Source organism: Protopterus annectens, chromosome 9.part0, assembly GCF_019279795.1.
Source record: "Protopterus annectens isolate FY-2018-M chromosome 9.part0, PAN1.0, whole genome shotgun sequence".
NCBI classification, from domain to species: domain Eukaryota; kingdom Metazoa; phylum Chordata; order Ceratodontiformes; family Protopteridae; genus Protopterus; species Protopterus annectens.
Genome location: NC_056743.1, coordinates 1,810,025,837 through 1,810,044,992, shown reverse-complemented (window position 1 = coordinate 1,810,044,992; position 19,156 = coordinate 1,810,025,837). Strand labels below are relative to the sequence as shown.

Genomic DNA, 19,156 nt, shown 5'->3' with positions numbered 1-19,156 from the left:
GTTACTTAGGGGCTGTACACCTGCAGGACTCATGTTCTATATGTCATGCCTTTAGTTCTCGGGTCTTGCAGAAAGAAAGAATAAGTTGATTTTATGAGGCTTGTTTAAGAGCCCTTTTGATGTGGCTGTTGAGGGTTCTCAGCCAGCAAAAACACAAGATAAGTCACCTAAGCCTTCATCTTCCTCGGCTGCTATCTCAGAGCCATCGAGGTCTAGGGATAAACATGTGAGTCTGTCGGATCCGAGCGTTGGTTCCAACAAACCTCTTTCTCCTGCAGCTCCATCAGTGGTTTCAGAGGCAGTCAGGACTCTCAAGAGAACCAGGTCTCTCTCTCTCTGTAGCCGTTGAGGTCTATTCCACAATCCCCACTGTTGCAGTCTGTGGCAGGCAGTCATCAGTCTTCCTCTCATTCCTCTCGATCATCCAGGCTTTCAGATCATGATGTGGAGAGGGTGGAGGAGAGGCTTCTCAAGACACAGGCATTAGCTAAATTATTATCGAGCCCAGCCCACAAGGATTTGGCATCGACACCTCAGCCCCGCACTGTTATCAATTCCTCGTCCGACTCTCTTGAGTTCAGCACCGGAGTGCATGGATGTCATTGTGGTGGAACCGCCAGCTCCGAGGACCACCATTGGTCTATCGGGTCTGACCACCGCTCGATCTCTTCGTTATCTCTGTCTATCGAAGGATCTGGGAACCAATGCTCTCTTGTTGGCTCCGAGGGGGTGAATGGCATCGGACCCTTGTCCGACCCTGCTCTCCCTCTCGGTGCTTCAACACAGGTGAGCTTGGCTCCTACATCAGCCTTGGAGCCATCACCCTTGGTTAGGAGGAGGTCTCTGGACTCTTTGGAGCCGGGGACTCTTTCGGGCTGGGACTACAGCACCTTCCAGGTGATGAGGAGCCTGCTATCACCTGAGTCTGCTCCACCCTCAACTCCATTGGCTCCTACTATTTCGGTGCCTGAGTCTGCCTCGGATCCCCCTCCCCCCCAAGCGTAGGGAACCCATGCTCCAGGATGCCCCATTGGGTGACACCACCTCTTCCGAAACCTCCCCTGAGCATCCCTCAGAGGTGGTCCCTCGGAAGAGAAAATGCAAGAGGAAGCATTTGGACTCCCCTGAGTCCCTCACTTCAGACACAGACTTGGAGGGCTCAGAAGGGTCCCCACAGTCCCACTCTAAGGATGTCTCCTTTTCAGACATCCTGGAAATCCTTAGACAGAGAGGTGGCTGGAAATCCCTTGCCCCTTCTGAGGATGAGTCTGTGTACCTGGATGCATTTGGTTCCCGACCCTCCATCTCTTGGGTGCCCCCTCCTTTCGACCCTCCACTGGCTTTGGTGAGTCGAAAGGCCTGGAGCTCCCCACAGACTATGGAACCAGTTTCAAGGAGGCCTAATAAATTCATAACTGCTCCAGAGGATAGGTCTTTTCTATCAAAGGGTGTGCCTGTTGATGCCATAGTGGTGGCGGAAGCCACCAAGAAAGAGTTAGCGGAGACTTCTTCTTCTGTCCATCCACCGAACAAAGAGTCTCATACCACGGACAGGTATAGGAAGCGTATGTTTGCTTCAGCAGCCATTACTCTCAGGTCACTGAATTATTTGTCTCACTTTAAACTCCTTCAAAGGGATCTCCTGAAGGAGCTAGGAGACACCCTACAAGATCCTACAGCTGAAGGAGCTGTGAGCAAGGCAGCTTCACAGCTTGCAACCTTGACATCTATAGTTAACTTCTACATGCTGCTGATATCCTACGCAGCAGATGGAGCGGGTAGGGCAGCAGGCACAGGAGTTGCTTTGCGCAGGCACTCCTGGATGCACCTTTGTCAATTTGTGGAACCCTTCAAGTCCTCCTTTACCAACACCCCTTTTGACGGCTCGTCGCTGTTCGGGCCTCAGGTAAAAGAGACGCTTATCAGGTGTGAAAGAGATGGCAAAACTCTCTCTGCTGTGGGAGTACATTTTTCCGCCCCCCTCTAAACCTTACCCCAAGGGTCAGAAAAGCGGGAAGATGTGGTTCAGAAAATCTCAGGGAGTTTCAACTGACACACATGGAGACAGTTCCCCCAGGGGCAGAGGAGGAAACAACAATGGGAGACGCTAACCCCACGGCGGGGGAGGGTCCGCAGAATCAGGCTGACAGGGATACCTTCTCTGGCAGGCCTTTCCAATGCTCCTGAAAAGAGGCCCGACTGTCTGCTTCTGGAGGTAGTCAGGGCAGATTATCCCAGTACCCCAAAGCCTGGCAAACAATCACGGAAGATACCTGGGTACTGTCGATAATATCCAGGGGTTAGAAAATTCCCTTCTCCCAACCACCCCCTCCAGCAAATCAAAACACAATCCCAGATGTTCCACCCAATCTTCGGGATTAAGCAAACCTAGAGGTTCAAAGGTTGCTAGAAAAAAGAGCCATCCAAGAAGTCCCCGCAGACCAAATCGAATCTGGCACTTACTCAAGGTTCTTTTTAGTTCCAAAAAAGACAGGGGACTAGAGATCCATTTTGGATCTCAGCAAACTCAACAAATCAGTCAAAAAAAACAAAGTTCTGGATGGTAACACTGCAGTCCATTCTTCCCTTTCTGGGTCAGGACAACTGGATGTGCTCTATCGATCTGCAAGATGCGTATTACCATATAAAAATGGACAGGCTGTTCAGGAGGTACTTGGGATTCTGGCTGGGAGCCAGTTATTACCAGTTCAGAGCTCTGCTCTTTGGTCTCACCACAGCCCCCAGGGTGTTCACCAAATGTATGGCAGTAGTCACGGGTCACCTGAGGAGTCTAGGATTCTGGGTGTTTTCGTATCTAGTCAACTGGCTCCTCACTGCCACCACCAGACATCAACTCATCGAGACACGTGACTCCACTGTTCACACCTGTGCACAACTAGGTGTCACCATAAACTACGAAAAGTCTGCCTTGTTCCCTTGTCAGTATATTTCATTTATAGGGGCAGATTTAGACACAAGGGCTATGATAGCAAAACTGCCTCACGAAAGAGTTTTAACCATTCGTCATCAAGTTTCAATCCTCTTGGCAAACAAGAGAATTCAGGCAAAATTTGTCGTCAAGGTCTTGGGCTCGATGGCTGCAGTGATTTCTCTGGTCCCTATGGCACACTTCCACATGAGAATTCTGCAGTGGCTTCTTTTTGCTCAGTGGTCATTCCAGGATTTGCCAATGTCACATCAGATATGGATCATGGAGTCTTGCAAGAAGGATTTAGCATGGTGGCTTCACTCCCTTCTGGTATCAAATGGCAGGCCATTTCTAGCCCCCACCCCATAGCCACAGTGACCATGGACATTTCCCAGATGGGGGGGCATTATCTGGGACAGACTGTTCAAGGGACTTGGCAAGAACACGAGTACCACTTGCACATCAATGTCCTGGAGATGAGAGGGTGCTTCTGGTGTTGCAAGCACTTCAAGACTCTCTTCCTACGGGGACTATAGCGATTCAGACAGACAATATGTTGGTAGTATGGTACATCAACAAACAGGACGGAACTAGGTCTTACCCCTTGTGCCGAGAGACTCTATGGGTATGGCAATGGGCAATGTCTTCTCAATGCTTTCTGGTCGCAATGCACATCCCAGGGAAATCCACAATGATAGCGGACAAGCTCAGCAGGGATATTCTGATGCCTCACAAGTGGTCCCGTTAATTTTTCGCAAATGGGACCAGCCATGCTGCGATCTTATCGCCACTCCCCTCAACAACAAATGCAGCAGCTACTTTGCCATAGTTTCACCACCGGGACAGTCACCCAGGGATGCACTGGTTCATGACTGGCCCCCAGGGCTGCTTTATGCCTTCCCATCTTTCCCTCTGATCACCAAGATTTTTCAGAAACTCAGTCATTGGGTTGCAAGTTAATCCTCATTACTCCTTACTGGCCTCAACAGATTTGGTTCCCATTCCTCTGGCCTTATCTGCAAGGGGTGCCTTGGATATTGGACCCAGTTCCAGATCTCCTGACACATCAGACAGGTGCTCTCCACCCTTCCATTCATACTCTCAAGCTGACTGCTTGGTTTCTCCACTTCCGGTCTTAGCCAGGCTTCCAGATGTTTCCCCGGCAGTTCAACACATTTTGATTCCATCCCATAAGCCCACTACAAGAAATCTTTATGCTAGTAAATGGAAGAGGTTCTCCAGTTGAGCAAAAATGAATGACATTGATCCTTTTACTGCCCCCATTTCTAAAATTCTGGATTTCCTGGCTGAAAGATTTGAATGAGGAGCAGCGGCTATTATCCGAGTCCAGCTAGCTGCCATTTTGAATTTCCATGTAGGAGAAATGGGATCTAACATCATGTCCCACAGACTATGCAAAACATTCCTAAGAGGTACTTCCCTCTTAAGACGTCCAATAAGAGCACCTCTTCCCCCCTGGGATTTAAATCTAGTTTTAGAGTCTCTCATTCTTCCTCCCTTTGAGCCAGCTGCTTCTTGTCCTCTAAACATTTTAACTTGGAAGAATTTCTTCTTAACCGCCATCACTTTAGCCAGGAGGGTTTCAGAGTTACAGGCCTTATCCACTCACCCCCCCCCCCCCCCATATTTGATTTTCCACAAAGACAGAGTTTCTGTCAGAACCAGTCCCTCCTTTTTACCCAAGGTGTGTTCAGAGCATAACTTAAATCAATCCATAGAGCTTCCTGTATTCTTCCCCAATTATGGAAACAAGGCAGAGAATAAGCTCCACCAACTGGATGTTCATAGACAGTTACATTTTTATTTACACAGGACCAAGGATTTTAGAAAAATCTGACAAATTGTTTATATCCTTTGCAGACAAAAAGAAAGGTTGTCCAGTGTCTAAAGTGACCTTATCAAAGTGGCTGTCAAACACTATCATCTATGTTTACACTTTGTGAGAAAAACAACTTCCAGGAAAAATTAAAGGACACTCAACTAGGGCCTTGGCTACCTCTATTGCCTTTCAAGCCAAACTGTCCCTAGATTCTATCTGTGTGACAGCCACATGGGCTAATCCCCATACCTTTATCTCTCATTACAAAGTAGATGTGGCCTCCCAGGACAGGGCACCCTTTGGTTCCAAGGTCCTGAAGAGTTTTTTCCAGTGAGCCACCCAAAATGTAGGTGCTGGGGACGCTGTCCCAACAAGCAAGAAGGTGGCGAGATGGGACAACATAACATAAAGGAGTTACGCACTCACCATAACGTTCCATGTTTGTTGTCCTTCATCTTGCCTTTCTTCTTGCGTTCCACCCTCCTTCCCCCTTCTGGATGATCGAGAAGAATTTTCTTCTTTTTTGTTTGGCTACACTGGCTGAGTTCCCTTATGCTTACCAGTTGGTTGGACCTTGTCTTTCCTACCTTTATCTTGCTGATGTTTACACAATCATATGCAGGTCTCTTTCTTTCCCTAGCAAGTTTAGTAATATTTGGACCTTTGTAGGCTGGTGGGATTATCACAAACGAGATCTGGGTAGCAACTGCTAGGCATATTGAGGTAGGGGCTAGCCTCAAGCCAGTAAGAAGCTCTCATGCTATAGTATACAGCTGAGTCAGAGCTGAGGATCGACTCTGAACACAACCAGCAAAAAGGAAGGCGAGATGAAGGACAACAAACATGGAACGTTATGGTGAGTACTTCATTTTTACATAGCAAGTTAACCTGACTACACAATAGTCAGCATACTAACTAGTACATATAAAATGTTCTTTATAAGGAGAACTGCAGATGTAGTCTTTAGCTGTGACTGTCAGTGCTCTTTGAATTAGTTCATTGTGGTATCATGTAACATGTAATTTTGTTTTCCATTCCAAGTTGGAAGCATACAAATTAAGAAAACTCACAGCAGTAGTATTTACCTTTTGTACTGGGTTAAACAAGAAAATGTATGCTAACTGTAACTGTGTGCATATGTGTTTGGGGGGGGGTGTACATCCATATACATATGTGTATATGTGTATATGTATATATGTATATATATATATATATATATATATATATATATATATATATATATATATATATATATATATATATACATGGGTCTATTGGTTTTGGTCGAATTACATTTGGTCGAAAATTATTTCAGGCAGCCCACTTCACCGAAAATGCATTTCACTGAAAACCCATTTGGTCGAATTCCATTTGGTCAAAAATGGAATATCGCCCTTTCTGCACTGCAGTGCAACCCTGGAGTGAGAATATAAAGTTAGGGAGAGTGTGGGGGCACAGCCCCCCACATTGGGGGGTGTGGGAGGTGTAGCCCCCCACATAATTGCAGTGTATTTACTATTATATACTTGTGTATCCATTAAAAATACATTAAAACATATAATGTCAGTAAAAACTAGTTGCAAAATGTGGGGGGCTGTGCCTCCCACACACCCCCTAACTTTATATTCTCACTCCAGGGTCGCACTGCAGTGGAGCAGGGGCTATATTCCATTTTCGACCAAATGGAGTTCGATCAAATGAGCTTTCAATCAAATGAGCTTTCAGTGAAGTGGGCTGCCTGAAATAATTTTCGACCAAATGTAATTCAACCAAAAGCAGTAGATCCATATGTATATATATATATATATATATATATATATATATATATATATATATATATATATATATATATATATATACACACACACACACACACACACATATATATATATATATATATATATATATATATATATATATATACACACGTAGGTTCATAGCTGTGTACTAGGCTAATGGCCCCTGAGGCCTTTACAAGCCTAACCCATAGGATTGCCCTGGCATCGTGGCACTCGACCTTAGTTCCCAGTGCCTCTGTCGAGTAAAGCCACTAAGTGATCTCTGGGGTGAATTTTCTATTTCCCATCCACTCATCAAGATTTTTCTTGAAGAGGGCCAGTGAGGTGCTTTGCTTGACATGTCTGGGAAGTCTATTCCATAGCATGGGCAGTCTCTGGGTTATGAACGTGTCCCTCCAGCATGTTCTGTTGATTATGTTAATGAGGTTGAGGTCTCTGGAGCGTGTGGTGCTGAGGGATTGGGATTTCTTTAGATGTAGCATTTCTGATATAGGGTTTGATGCCTAGCTTAGTGAGTTTTTCTATGATTCCTGAGTGGGGAATGGTATCAAAGGCCTTGGCCAGGTCAAGGTAGGCTTATGAACCACCTTGCTTTCATACACAGCTCTGGTGATAACTCAGAGAAGTTGACCAAGTTGAGCAGGCATGATCTACCCTTAACAAAACCAAACTGTGCGGGATCCAGAGGTTGGAGATTCCTTGATATCCTTGTTAATTAGGTCCATGATGAGGCGTTCCATAGCTTTGTATATCAGACTCATCAGGCTAATGGGGCGATAGTTCCCAGGGTCTGTAGTCACTCCTCCTTTGTGGAGAGGGATGACTGTAGCAGTGCGCCATTCGGTAGGGACAAAGCCTGAGGTGAGGCTGTGATTGAACAGGGCACACAGGTGAGGTGCCAGTTCACTCTGTAGTTCATGTAGAACACAGCAAGGGATATTGAGAGGTCCCATAGAAGCTGGATTCTTGGCCTTGGACAGTGCTATTTTAAAGTGTGCAGCAGTAATACTTTGTGCCTTGCAATCTGCTGGTATTGTGACTGGCCCCTGTGGGGGGAGAGAGGGGCAAAGTTGGCACTGAATCTATCAGCCAGTATACTGGCAACATATGTTGGCTCAGTATAGGAGGTACCATTGTGCAGTAGCTCAGAGCAAATCTGGGTATTGCCGTGGAGATTCTTTACATAACTATAGAAGGCCTTGTGGTTGTCTTTATTATCTGCTGCAATTCTGTTTTCATAGCTAGCTTTAGAGGATTTGATAAGGGATCTCAACTTTTTGTTCAGGCTGCTAAGGGAGGTTTTTCCTGTCTTGGGACTTCACCTTATTCTGCATCAGTTTCCTCCTTCTGTTGTAGAGTTTGTTTATGGCAGGGGACCACCAGATTGGCTTCCGTTTTTTGGAGGTGAGCATCTTGGTTCTGTTGGGTATGGCGAGATCCATGCATTTGTGTATGTGTTCATACAGTGCATTGGTGTATGATTCTGCAGTCATGCAACTGATCTCCATTTGCATGGGTGCCGTGAAGTTAGCCACTTCAACATATTCATGAGGACATCAGTAACCAAAAGGTAGGTAAGCCAGGTAATTAAAAAGCATCATAAAAAGAGTGATATGCACAGGAAAAAAATGAAAGAAGAGACGTGATAGAGGAAGAACTTTGCAAGAAAAGCAAAAGGATTACAGGAATGTGAATTAAGTACTGCAAAATTCAGGTCCATATTTCTGCAGAATGACTGGAGTTTGTTAGAGGATAAAGAGATGGCCAATAAGAGCAACAATGGCAGAAAGTAAATCAAAGTGACTGGTAGAGTATAAACAGACGTACTGAAAGCTGCTGTAAGGAGAATGCTAGATTAAGATGCACCTGTAACATTAGGCAGGTAGTCAGTAAGGACCTACGTGTTGCACCACATATGTAAAAATACAAAAGATTGGCTGTACTTGCACAAGGAGTCATCTTCTCAGAGATGATGCAGTATACTTGTCAAAGTCAAGTGCTGTTCATATATGAAAACGATGAATGATGTAGTCACAGAATTACAGCTGTGCTAATGGTAATTGCAGAGCATTTAAGTAAAAGTGACCCAAACAAGAATCTGACATGAGAAATCAATACTGGTATGTTAAAGCACTTCAGTCGTTCCAGGTGTGGTGACAGGAAGCAAGCAGCACTTGTAATACAAGGAGTGTTTGTTGATCAAATGATAGTACACATTTTGCCAGTACTGAGTCCAGAACTTGGAAGATGTAGTAGCAGTATTAACTTGTAAATATTAAAAGTGTGAGGAGAGACAACCATCAGCCCCAAGAAACCAACCCAACAGTGTCTTCTATATGGATATACTGCAGTGATTAGAGTCTCACCTACAAAACATAAAAAATTGCAATAAGAGGTCAGCAGTAACACACACACACACACACACACACACACACACACACACACACACACACACACACACACACACACACACACACACACACACACACACACACACACTAAATGAATTAAGCTGTACCTGTCCAAAAATTATTTGAATTTCTTAGATGCTGCTCATCTTAGGTACTAAAAAGTTTCTGCTATAATGTTGTTTCCCTTCTTACTTGTCTTATTTTCTCTCTCTCTTCATACACTACTTTTTCTGAAGACTTTGTTCCATTTTACCAAGTACCATGATGCAGAGGGATAAAGGCCTGACTACATCCTAGATGACCTGTTCTGTCTTTTAGTGGCACAAGTACTGCAGGGATGGTGTGGGGGTGGGTGGGAATGAGCAGCTGATGTTAGCTCACCCATTATGGGAAGAGGGAGGCATCTTGGCTCACTGCATCAGCAACACCTGCAAGAATGCAGGTATATTGCCACAGCATGAAGAGTCTAGAATAACCGCACTGGGAACAATGTGCTACTTGTTTGGGAAGTTGCACATGCCTCTCATGAGGCAATACCCCTCATGAGGCAGCTCATATAGTGAAGCTTGCAAGGCTGCCATAGAGGTGAGGGTAGGACAGAACAATATCATTTAATCTAGACTAGGTGTTAAAATTAATCTAGAGTGAGTGTTAACATTTTCCTGATTAGTCTAACTTCTCTGTTCAGAGTATGAGTCTTCAAAAATATGAAAGAAATTCACCATGTTTACAAGCTGATGAAATACTGTATATTTACATTTTCAGTTAAGAGACGGAGTGGACAAATACATTAACAACTATCAGACAAAAACAACTGCCAACAATGGATCTGTCGTCATTTACCTGGATAAGGTAAGGTATAAGCTGAAACCATTTTATATTCATAAGTCCTGTGAGAAAAATAACTTTTGCAACTGTAAAAGTGATGTTTGAACATGGTGTCCTGTATGAACTAACCTCCTAAAATGTGTTCAGACAGTCTAAATTTAAAAATCTGAAAAGCATGTAGCAAATGCAAACTGCACATTTGACTACAATAACCAAGAAACACAGTACAAAACACACAAGTTCATATAGCTTCAGCCATCCTGTTGTGACGCACTGATAAAGGGTTCAGCAAATCCAACTAAGCAGTTGAATTTTACTGGTTGTCAAAACACTACAGCTGCATCTTAATTACTTTACGCAACTGTTAAATGTCATATAAAGGTGTAGTGTTTTGCCTTGTTTACCTTCCACTAATTATACCTTCCACTAATTATACTCTGAAGAATGAAATGTTGATCTTCTACAAGGCATTTTTTTTTATAACATTCGGTTTCATAATTCTGCTGTCAGTAATATGAAAAAGCATGTATGAGTATACTTAAAGTAACAGTTAATGTTCAAATAATACGATCATTGAAGAGAGAATTATTGGCATGGGTGAGATATAGGCAAAGATGAACATGCCTGCTGACCCAAACTAATTTGGAAACAGATGTTCTTCTGGATGGGAGTGTATGGATGTATTCTCACAACGTGATCATTATAGGGAGGCCAGCCAAAGATGAGAGCAGTGCATGCCTACTGTCTTCATTTCTGATAGTCAGAAACTGATGAACAAAGTTAGCAGACCAGTGCTTGTTCATGAAGAAGATAAAGGCAGCCCTGAGAGTCTGTACCAACATATGCAAAAGGACAACAGTGTAACTATAAATTAAAAAAAAAAACAATGCAACTATAAATTGTATATCTTTATAAAGTAGTGTAAAATACTGTAGCCAACAGGTTAAAGAGAATAATAACTGTACTTGTATGCAGTGGGTTAAAATTATTTCATTATACTATAAATGCACAAAAGTCCATAATTCTGTAGCTGGGACAGAGCTTACTGTGTAGAGAGACCACCAGATCCATGTTCAGGACCAGGGGGCCAAAGGCAGAGATCTTGTCATACAGAAATGATCCTGTTCAAAAATCTATTGTTATGGTGAGTATACTCACATATCCATACCACTTTTGTCATACGGATGTCTACTTAAGGAATTTATATATGAATGCAAGCTCCCAGCTATGGATAGATTGTTTAAGTTGTTCTGCAAGAGTACTACAATTAATTCTGTTCTGCCTCTGTCCTGGACATCCTGATTGTAAATGTTTGGAAAATATGTAAATTGATGTCCAAGTAGCAGTTTCACATATACTTTTGGCAGCTATATTTTTCAGGAAGGCTGCGGTGGTAGCTGCTGAAATTTTTTAGTGAACCCTAACCTCCCCAGTACAGGTTTTGCTGTATTTTTCTTAACAAAAATCATGCAGTTAGTCGGGCACTTGAAAAGTACCTTTTTGGTAATTGGCTAACCCTGTTTTCTTTTCATAACTGATACAAACAACTGATCGTACTGACTCAGTCTTTTCATTGTATTTAGTATCGGAACTGTTTCTACGAAGCTAATAAATGTAAACTCCTTTGAGGCTTATTCTCATGTTTAGAAAAGAAGATAAGGCAAATGAACAGACTGGTTCAGTGACATTTCAAGGATCACTTCATGGCTAAAGAATAGATTTTTATAATTGTTGAGCACCAAACAAAGCATCTCTACCCTTGCAGCCATCATTTTCCTGTTTGACCCATTCATTCTGCTGAGCTCTGGCATCACAGGACACTGGGAAAGGGAAAGAGATGAATGGGGTGAATGCCGACATATCAGGGTTAGGATATTTATGAATGTTCTTAACATTTCCTTCTCAGCTGGAAAATTTTGTGAATGCCTGCTGCACTGGGACTGAGTGCACATTTCTACATGCCAGGATGCCAGTTAGAGTGAATGTACCACTTGTAAGGCTCACTTACCATGGCCCTAGTACAAGAGTTGCAGTTCCAGGCCTTCTCCAGGTAGGGTTCGTACTGTGGAACTCTCCTTTGGGTTAAGAGAGCTGGCATTGATCACTTACTCCTGTCCCTTCCTAACGGTCTCCTCCAGCACCTCAGCTGCTAAATGAATCTGGGTTATCCAGGATATGGTCAGGTCCAAAATTAGCTTGCATAAAGGACTATTTTGTCCTCAGATGCTCTACCCCTGCAACATATTTTATAAACTCTGACTATACTAAAGCCTCCATTTAGAATTCCTGGGTGAGATGACTGTAAAAACAAAATGAAAACTCCAGCAAAGCTAGAACTTCCACCGAGTGACCTCCCAAATCTCTTGTGTCAGAGACACATAGGATATATGCAAATGATCCTTATGAACATCAGGTGTTTCAGCTAATTGGAGATTCTGAATGCCCATGACTTGTTTTGTCATTTTACTGGACAATTTCAGGCCAATAAAGCCAAACCCCCTAGCTGTGGATATGCATATTTCGGCCTTGTTATGACCTTGTCAGCACAGCACAAGCAGAGTGCTTGACTATTAGAAACACAGGGCTATAAAATGATGAAACAAGTCATGGGCATTCAGAATCGCCAATTAGCTGAAACACTTGATGTTCATAAGGATCATTTGCATATATCCAGTGTGCCTCTGATACAACAGGTTTGGGAGGTCACTCAGTGGAAGTTCGAGCTTTGCTGGAGTTTTCATTTTTTTTTTACTGATTGGTTTTTCAGTGACCTTCTCACTCATTGTTTTGGGTGAGATGACTGCAAATAAATTAGTGTTTTCCAAAAAAAAAAAAAAAAGATATTCAAGAGATACTGAAATGTCATGCTCAAAAGGTTAGTTCTTCAGTTATAAAGCTTAAGTTCCAATTAGGGCTGTAGTACGGCTTTGAAGCTTCAAATAAACATTCTCCTTAAAAATTGTTTACTGTCAATCTGATGGGCATACTGGTCTGCAGGTAGATATAACAGGCAGATGCACACTTTCATATAAATCCAACCCAAGCTAACATTGTATAAAATTCACTGATACTGTAGAATCCAAGGTACTGAACTGGAAACTGAATCTATTCTTTTACTTTTTTCACAATGTGAAAATATGGCCCACTTATATAGGTATAATTGTCTATTGGAATGCCTTCTTTCTTTTAGAACAGAAAACACATCAGGGTAAAAGGCAGATGAAATCATGAAGTGTCTAAACTTGCCACCCATCCGGTATTTTTTCCAGACTATCCAGAAATCAGAATGTACAAACTGTGGGTATTCTATTTAGGAGCATGAACAGAATGCTGAAGTTTGTAAACATTGGTTTGATTTTTTTTCCACAAAAAGCATCCCTAAAGCGATGTGGTGGAGTTCGAGATTACCTAATAAAAGTCTGAGATTATGTAAAAAAAATGTTCAAGGAGATGTTTTACCCTGATGATGTATGCATTCACATCATAAAATCGGCGTGAACATGGGTGGGAATGGGTTGTGGCTGGGTGGGAGATCACAGGTAGTGGAGGGGGTGTGGCTTTGGTCCATTTTTCAGCATTGAAAAAGGTGACTACCCTAGAAGTATCAGATGTTTCTTACTTTCTCTTGTCACGTAATTCTAAAATCAAAATGTTCATTTCATGCACATTGTTAAAAAAACAATCCTTGAGCATGTTATCACAAATCTCATGTCAGCTTGGATTACATTTTTTCATGATCTTACACAGTCATATTCATCCTGTGTAGCTTGACTTGCATGCTACATATTCACTTAAAATTGCAACTTTTTTAACAATATCTATATAGGGAATTTATAAAAATAACATTTATTTGCATATTTAAACAATGGAGAGTTTTTACATAAACCCTTTTCTTCCTTTGCTGTTATTAATGTGATCCTAGCAAAATACAGACAATAATCCTATAAATTACTGTTTCTCAAAGACAAAATCTCTAATATTAGAAACTAATTTTAAATGTTTCAAACGTCAGATTTCAAATGTTAAATATCATGTGTCATGTTTACGAAGATGCACTTGCTAAATATTAAATATTTAGTAGTATTGTAACTAAACTCTTGTCATTCATTCACTTGTCAAAGGTCCAGTATTGCTAGTCAGACCTTTGTCAGTTAATAGTAATAAGATGGAAGTATTCTGTGAAAAATGCAAGTCAGAATTCTCTTTGTAAAAAAGCTTTCTTTTCATCTTGGTTTGAGTGACTATATTTGATAAACTTTATAAATGTCAACTTCAGCTTCACTTTATTAGTTTGTTTTTCACAACATGCAATGCACAGTTTTAAGAATCAACACAATATAAAAAACAACAGAAATAAGTAGGTTTGCATAACATAAAAAGATTAAGAAATAGAACATAATAAAACAAAAACAAAATCTTTAATCCTGAACTTGTCTTACTGATTCCAAATAACTGGTGCAGTGGTGCAGCGGTTAACATTGTTACCTCAAAGCAAGAGGTTCCCTGGTTCAGTCTTCAGCTGGGGTGCCTTCTGTGCAGAGTCTGAATGTCGTCCCTGTATTTGTGTGGGTTTTCTCTGGGTACTCTGGTTTCCTCCCACATTCTAAAGACATAAGCATGGGGCCTCTGCTGAAAATAGACTCTGTCCTAGTCAGACTTTCCCGTTCAGCAAATGTTAAATAAATAAAATAAAAATATTGGTAGAATGTTTTATTGATGGCAAGCATAAATTGAGTATCCATACTTCAGAATGACATATTTTATGAATAACTCTTTCTGTTGTCTTCAGTTAAATGTAAAAAATCATACATAATACCCTGCCAGTATTATCTCATTTGCTATGGCCAGTGACCACTGAGTAAATTAGTATTAATATGCACATCATTTTATAAGTTACAGTCTATACCAAATGAAGGTGTGAATTCTTAAAGTCCCATTCAGTAATGTTTACTACTTGTTTCTTCAGGTCATATAACTTGTTCTGATAAACATGTCACTGTACACTTCAAGCTGATAGTTGAGTAATGTCAGCTGTGAACAGTTTGTAAAATCTACCTTGGATCATATACATGTACTGTGCCACACTATAGGAACTGTCTCGTAATGTCCCAATGTAGCATATTTAATTCCTGTCTAAACTAAATAAATCATGAACCTAGTATTGTATTATTTATTTATTGATTGATTTATTTTACAAAAATAAGTAAACAATCAACAACTGGTTTACAGAAAATATTCAAAGTAACATGAAAGACAAGGATTTACTACAGTAACTAGTATTAACAACTCAATGGGTTTTAGAGTGTTCTTTTCCCATTGATGTACCTAATCTAAACAAAAGAAACCATATTGAACATTCAAATAGTCATGTTACCTGTAAAATAAAACCTGTTAACGGTGTTTCATATTTCCTGGATTACCTTCCCTTTTGGATTAAGAACCATAAAGATGTCATTCATGCTACACCTGCTTCTGATGCATTATATTCTAGTTTTGCAAGTATCTCAGCATCTCATAATAATGCTGAATACATAACTCTACAAATCCCTACGTGTTTAAATCAAACATTCTTAATATATAATCTTAAATAAATTTAACATCTTGAAAAAATAATGGGTGAATCTTAATATAGCTAGAGCTATTGTATGTCTATACCATTTGAATGATATGTACTTTCCTTAGCTTTACCTTCATTTCCGTTGCTGCTCATTTATTGTCAGTTGCCTCTGATTCCATTTGTTTCCCTTTATTTACACCAATTTAATGTTGTTTGTTCTATGTCTGGATAAGCATCATCTACAGTTTCCTCATGTTCTTTAACTGGTATTACATTTTTATTATTCCCTCACCCACTCGCAAGAGGATTTAAAAATTACTAATAACATATTAGATGAGGGAAAGGTGGTCCACACAGCCTACCTAGACCTCGCACATGCCTTCAACACCATTCCCCATTCTGGTATTATAGACAAGCTCACCAGCCTGAACATAAACCCCTGGGTCATGAGATGGGTTGCCAACTGACTGACGGACAGAACCCACATGGTAAGAGTTGCGGGAGCTAGGTCTGGCTCTAAACCAGTTACAAGTGGCATTCTCCAGGGCTCAGTCCTAGGACCCCTCTTGTTTGGCATATATTTCTCAGTGGTACAGGCAAGTGCAGGAGGACTATGGCTGACTAAGTTCACAGACGACTGCAAACTAGGGGCTATAATTGACTCTCTGGCTGACACAGACATCCTCCAAAAGGGTCACACTGAGACAGATACTTGGTGTCAAAACCACGGCCTCAAGCTAAATGCCAAAAAGTGCATAGTCATCCCCTTTGGAAAAAACAAAGTACCCACAAACTACCACATAGGTGGTAGCCCCCTAAATATGGAAGACGTAATAAGGGATCTGGGGACCCAAGTAGATAGTAATCACTCCTTTGATAATCACATTGCCAAAGTGGTTAGGAAATCCTTCTATGTGGCCCACCTAATCACAAAAGGGTTTGCATCCAGATCAAAAGAGGTCATTGTGCCCCTGTACTCATCACTCATCAGACCCATCATAGAGTACAATACCCCATTTGGGATGTACCTTACAAGACACCTGCAACAGCTGGAAAGATCACAGAAGTACCTCACCAAGAGGATCACTGGCCTCAAACAGATGCCCTATGCAGCTCGACTGAAGAAACTCCAACTGTACTTGGTTGCATACCGCCTACTCAGAGGTGATCTCTGCCTCACATACAAGGCCATGTCCAACCCAGAATTGATGGACATGCTGCACCTAAAGAAAACCATATCTCCTCGAGCCACATGCTCTAGGGATCTAAACCTCTCCTCAACAATAAATAGGACATACTGGAGGGATAGATTCATGTCCCAGAGACTTCCCATGCTCCGGAACAAGATTACAATCTACATTAGGCAGAGCTCCTCACTAACACTCTTCAATTGAAACCTTGACGAGTGGATGGGAAACAGAACGTTTACCCTGGGGATCACTTCAGTGGCTCTGCTGGACAGAGGCACAGGGAACTAATCTAAGGGGGTGGCGAAAGCCAACACATTTGGGCTAGGCTTATAAATGCCTTTGGGCAGATAGCCTAGTACCTATGAACCTATGAAAGTTGTGCAGAAAAATTGGAATGCAGTTTTTTTTCCAACATCACAAGATAAAACATATCAAAAAGTTAACCCAGTGGACTCAAGCAATAGCAAAATATTAGGCTGAATTGAACATAATGCCAGTCCCCATAATGGGCTTATATATCAAGCAGTATATTATACTTACATGACAAAGTACATTGTAACATTAACTAACATTTGTAATAAACAACACTACTGATGTCAAAGATGAATATAAAGAGTTCTTCATATCACTGTGGCATAAAATGTTGATTTGAGCTTATGAAGTATCATGATCCAGAATGAGCCATTGCTTAAGATATAATTCCTGGAGACTGTGTTTCATCCTGGCACCATTAATGTGAAGCAACCACATTAAAACACCCTTACTTTACTGCAGGAGTAACTACATAATTTATCCCAGTATCCAGGTAGAACAGAATCTAGCATCCAAGTGAGTTTGGTAGACCAGCTGTATTCCTTCTAGAAGCATTGGTTCCTTAAAATACATGCATTCATCTTAAAAAAAACTGCATAGACTTTGCTGAAATTGTTCTGGGTGCTTTCACAGTAAGGCTATATATTACCAGGCAGTTATTCTTAACTGTAAAGGCAATTGCTCTGTGACTCCGCCAAGGCTTAGTACTTCTGAAAAGTCAGCTAAGAGCCAACACCTTGCTCCTCTGGGGACATAGTTTCCCACAAGGTCTGAAAGGGTGACCCAGCTCCAAAGCAGCTGGACATTGAGGCAGCTCCAAAACTTGTGGAATTTGTCTTCTCCTGGAGCTTGACACCCCCGCAAACACATGACTGAGACTAACTCTTGTCAGCTTTTCTATGTGAGGATCAAAAACTTTTATATGTTGGGGGGGATTGGGGTTTAACCACAGTTGTGCACACATAGTCTGAATCTCACCAATACAGCCAGTAATGATGCCTACTGTACAAGTGGACATATGCACATATTACCCTGTAGTGCTGCAACATATGGTGGTGCTAAGAATACCTCTCCCTCACCCTTTCATATGTCCGTCAGGAATTGCCCTAGCCCGTGGTTCTGTGCCTGGTGAGCATGCTACTGTTTTATGGATCATATATACCCTATGAAAGTTAAGGGCTGCCAGAGTGCCCTGTGTACAAATGTTTTGTTTAGCCAGATTGGAATATTTATATGTACCATTCTGGAACAGTTGACTACAGGTCATAGACTGGGTAATCGTGTGTATTTGAATGAATATTAACATATGTGCATTTATAATTATGAGCGACCACGCAGCTTGGTATACATGAGGAAAGTAATTCAAGATGCCTGTTCAAATACAAAAGGTAGATGTTACATACCTGAGGCAGTAACACTAGTACTGGCATATCATTATCAAGATAGATGCACTGAGACTGGGTTTCATGTCTGGCTCTATCAAGTATAGTGCCATACTGCATACCTTACAGGTAAATTTTAGTGGCAATTTTAACTGGATTTAGCTGAAGTGCATGTTATAAAGGCTTTCACTTGTATGTATATGATGTTGTGAGGTTGTCTGTTGTGCATGAGAGTGGAGATGAGTAGATGTGAGACTAGTACTCCAGTTGCGGATCCTCATTTTTATGAGTCTGTGTGGAGTACAGTACATAAAAGTGCAGATGGTAATGTACTGCTTTTGTATTGGTTTTCAGAGGTGACCAGTGGGGGATGGAGTCTCTCCCCCTCATAACCTGATGTCAGTGTCTCATCAGACTCTGATGATGAGCGTGGCCATAGGGAGGCACAGGTGGAGTTGTCGGTGGCTGAATCTATCCCAGAGGTTGACATCCCTCTTCTGCTCCCATTGTCTCTGCACACAGTCAGTATGCCCACACATACCCAGTCCCCAGAGGCCACAGGTATTGGACAGTAAAGAGGGTGGAGACACTGAACAGGGGAAGTGTGGCAACTATGGCTGCAGTGAGTGTAGATACTGGCTGTAGCCCGAGAGCTAGCAACGGTCCACACAGGCGAATTGACAAGGGGTGCTTGTAGGAGGCCTGCTGTCTATCCACCACCTGTTGCAGGTGTCACATTTTGAGTCGCTCGACTTACGTTTCGGGCCATCATGGAGGCACAGGCACATTCTGAATGGAACACCAGACGTATGCTTAGGGTTATGGAAGCAGCACAGTCTGACATCCGTGACTGCCTGCACCACATTGGAGATACCCTCTAGCAGTTCACTGATGCAGTGGACAGAAGA

The 19,156-nt window shown here is 41.9% G+C and overlaps 1 protein-coding gene across 1 annotated transcript in view; it reads left to right on the top strand.

Annotated features, from left to right (window-relative positions):
* Positions 1-19,156, top strand: part of LOC122812282 (complement C3-like) — a 607,672-nt gene that overhangs the window by 196,632 nt on the left and 391,884 nt on the right. Inside the window, exon 4 of the mRNA XM_044084683.1 lies at positions 9,745-9,831. Within this exon, the coding sequence (XP_043940618.1) occupies positions 9,745-9,831 (87 nt within the window). The remainder of the gene's footprint in view (positions 1-9,744; positions 9,832-19,156) is intronic.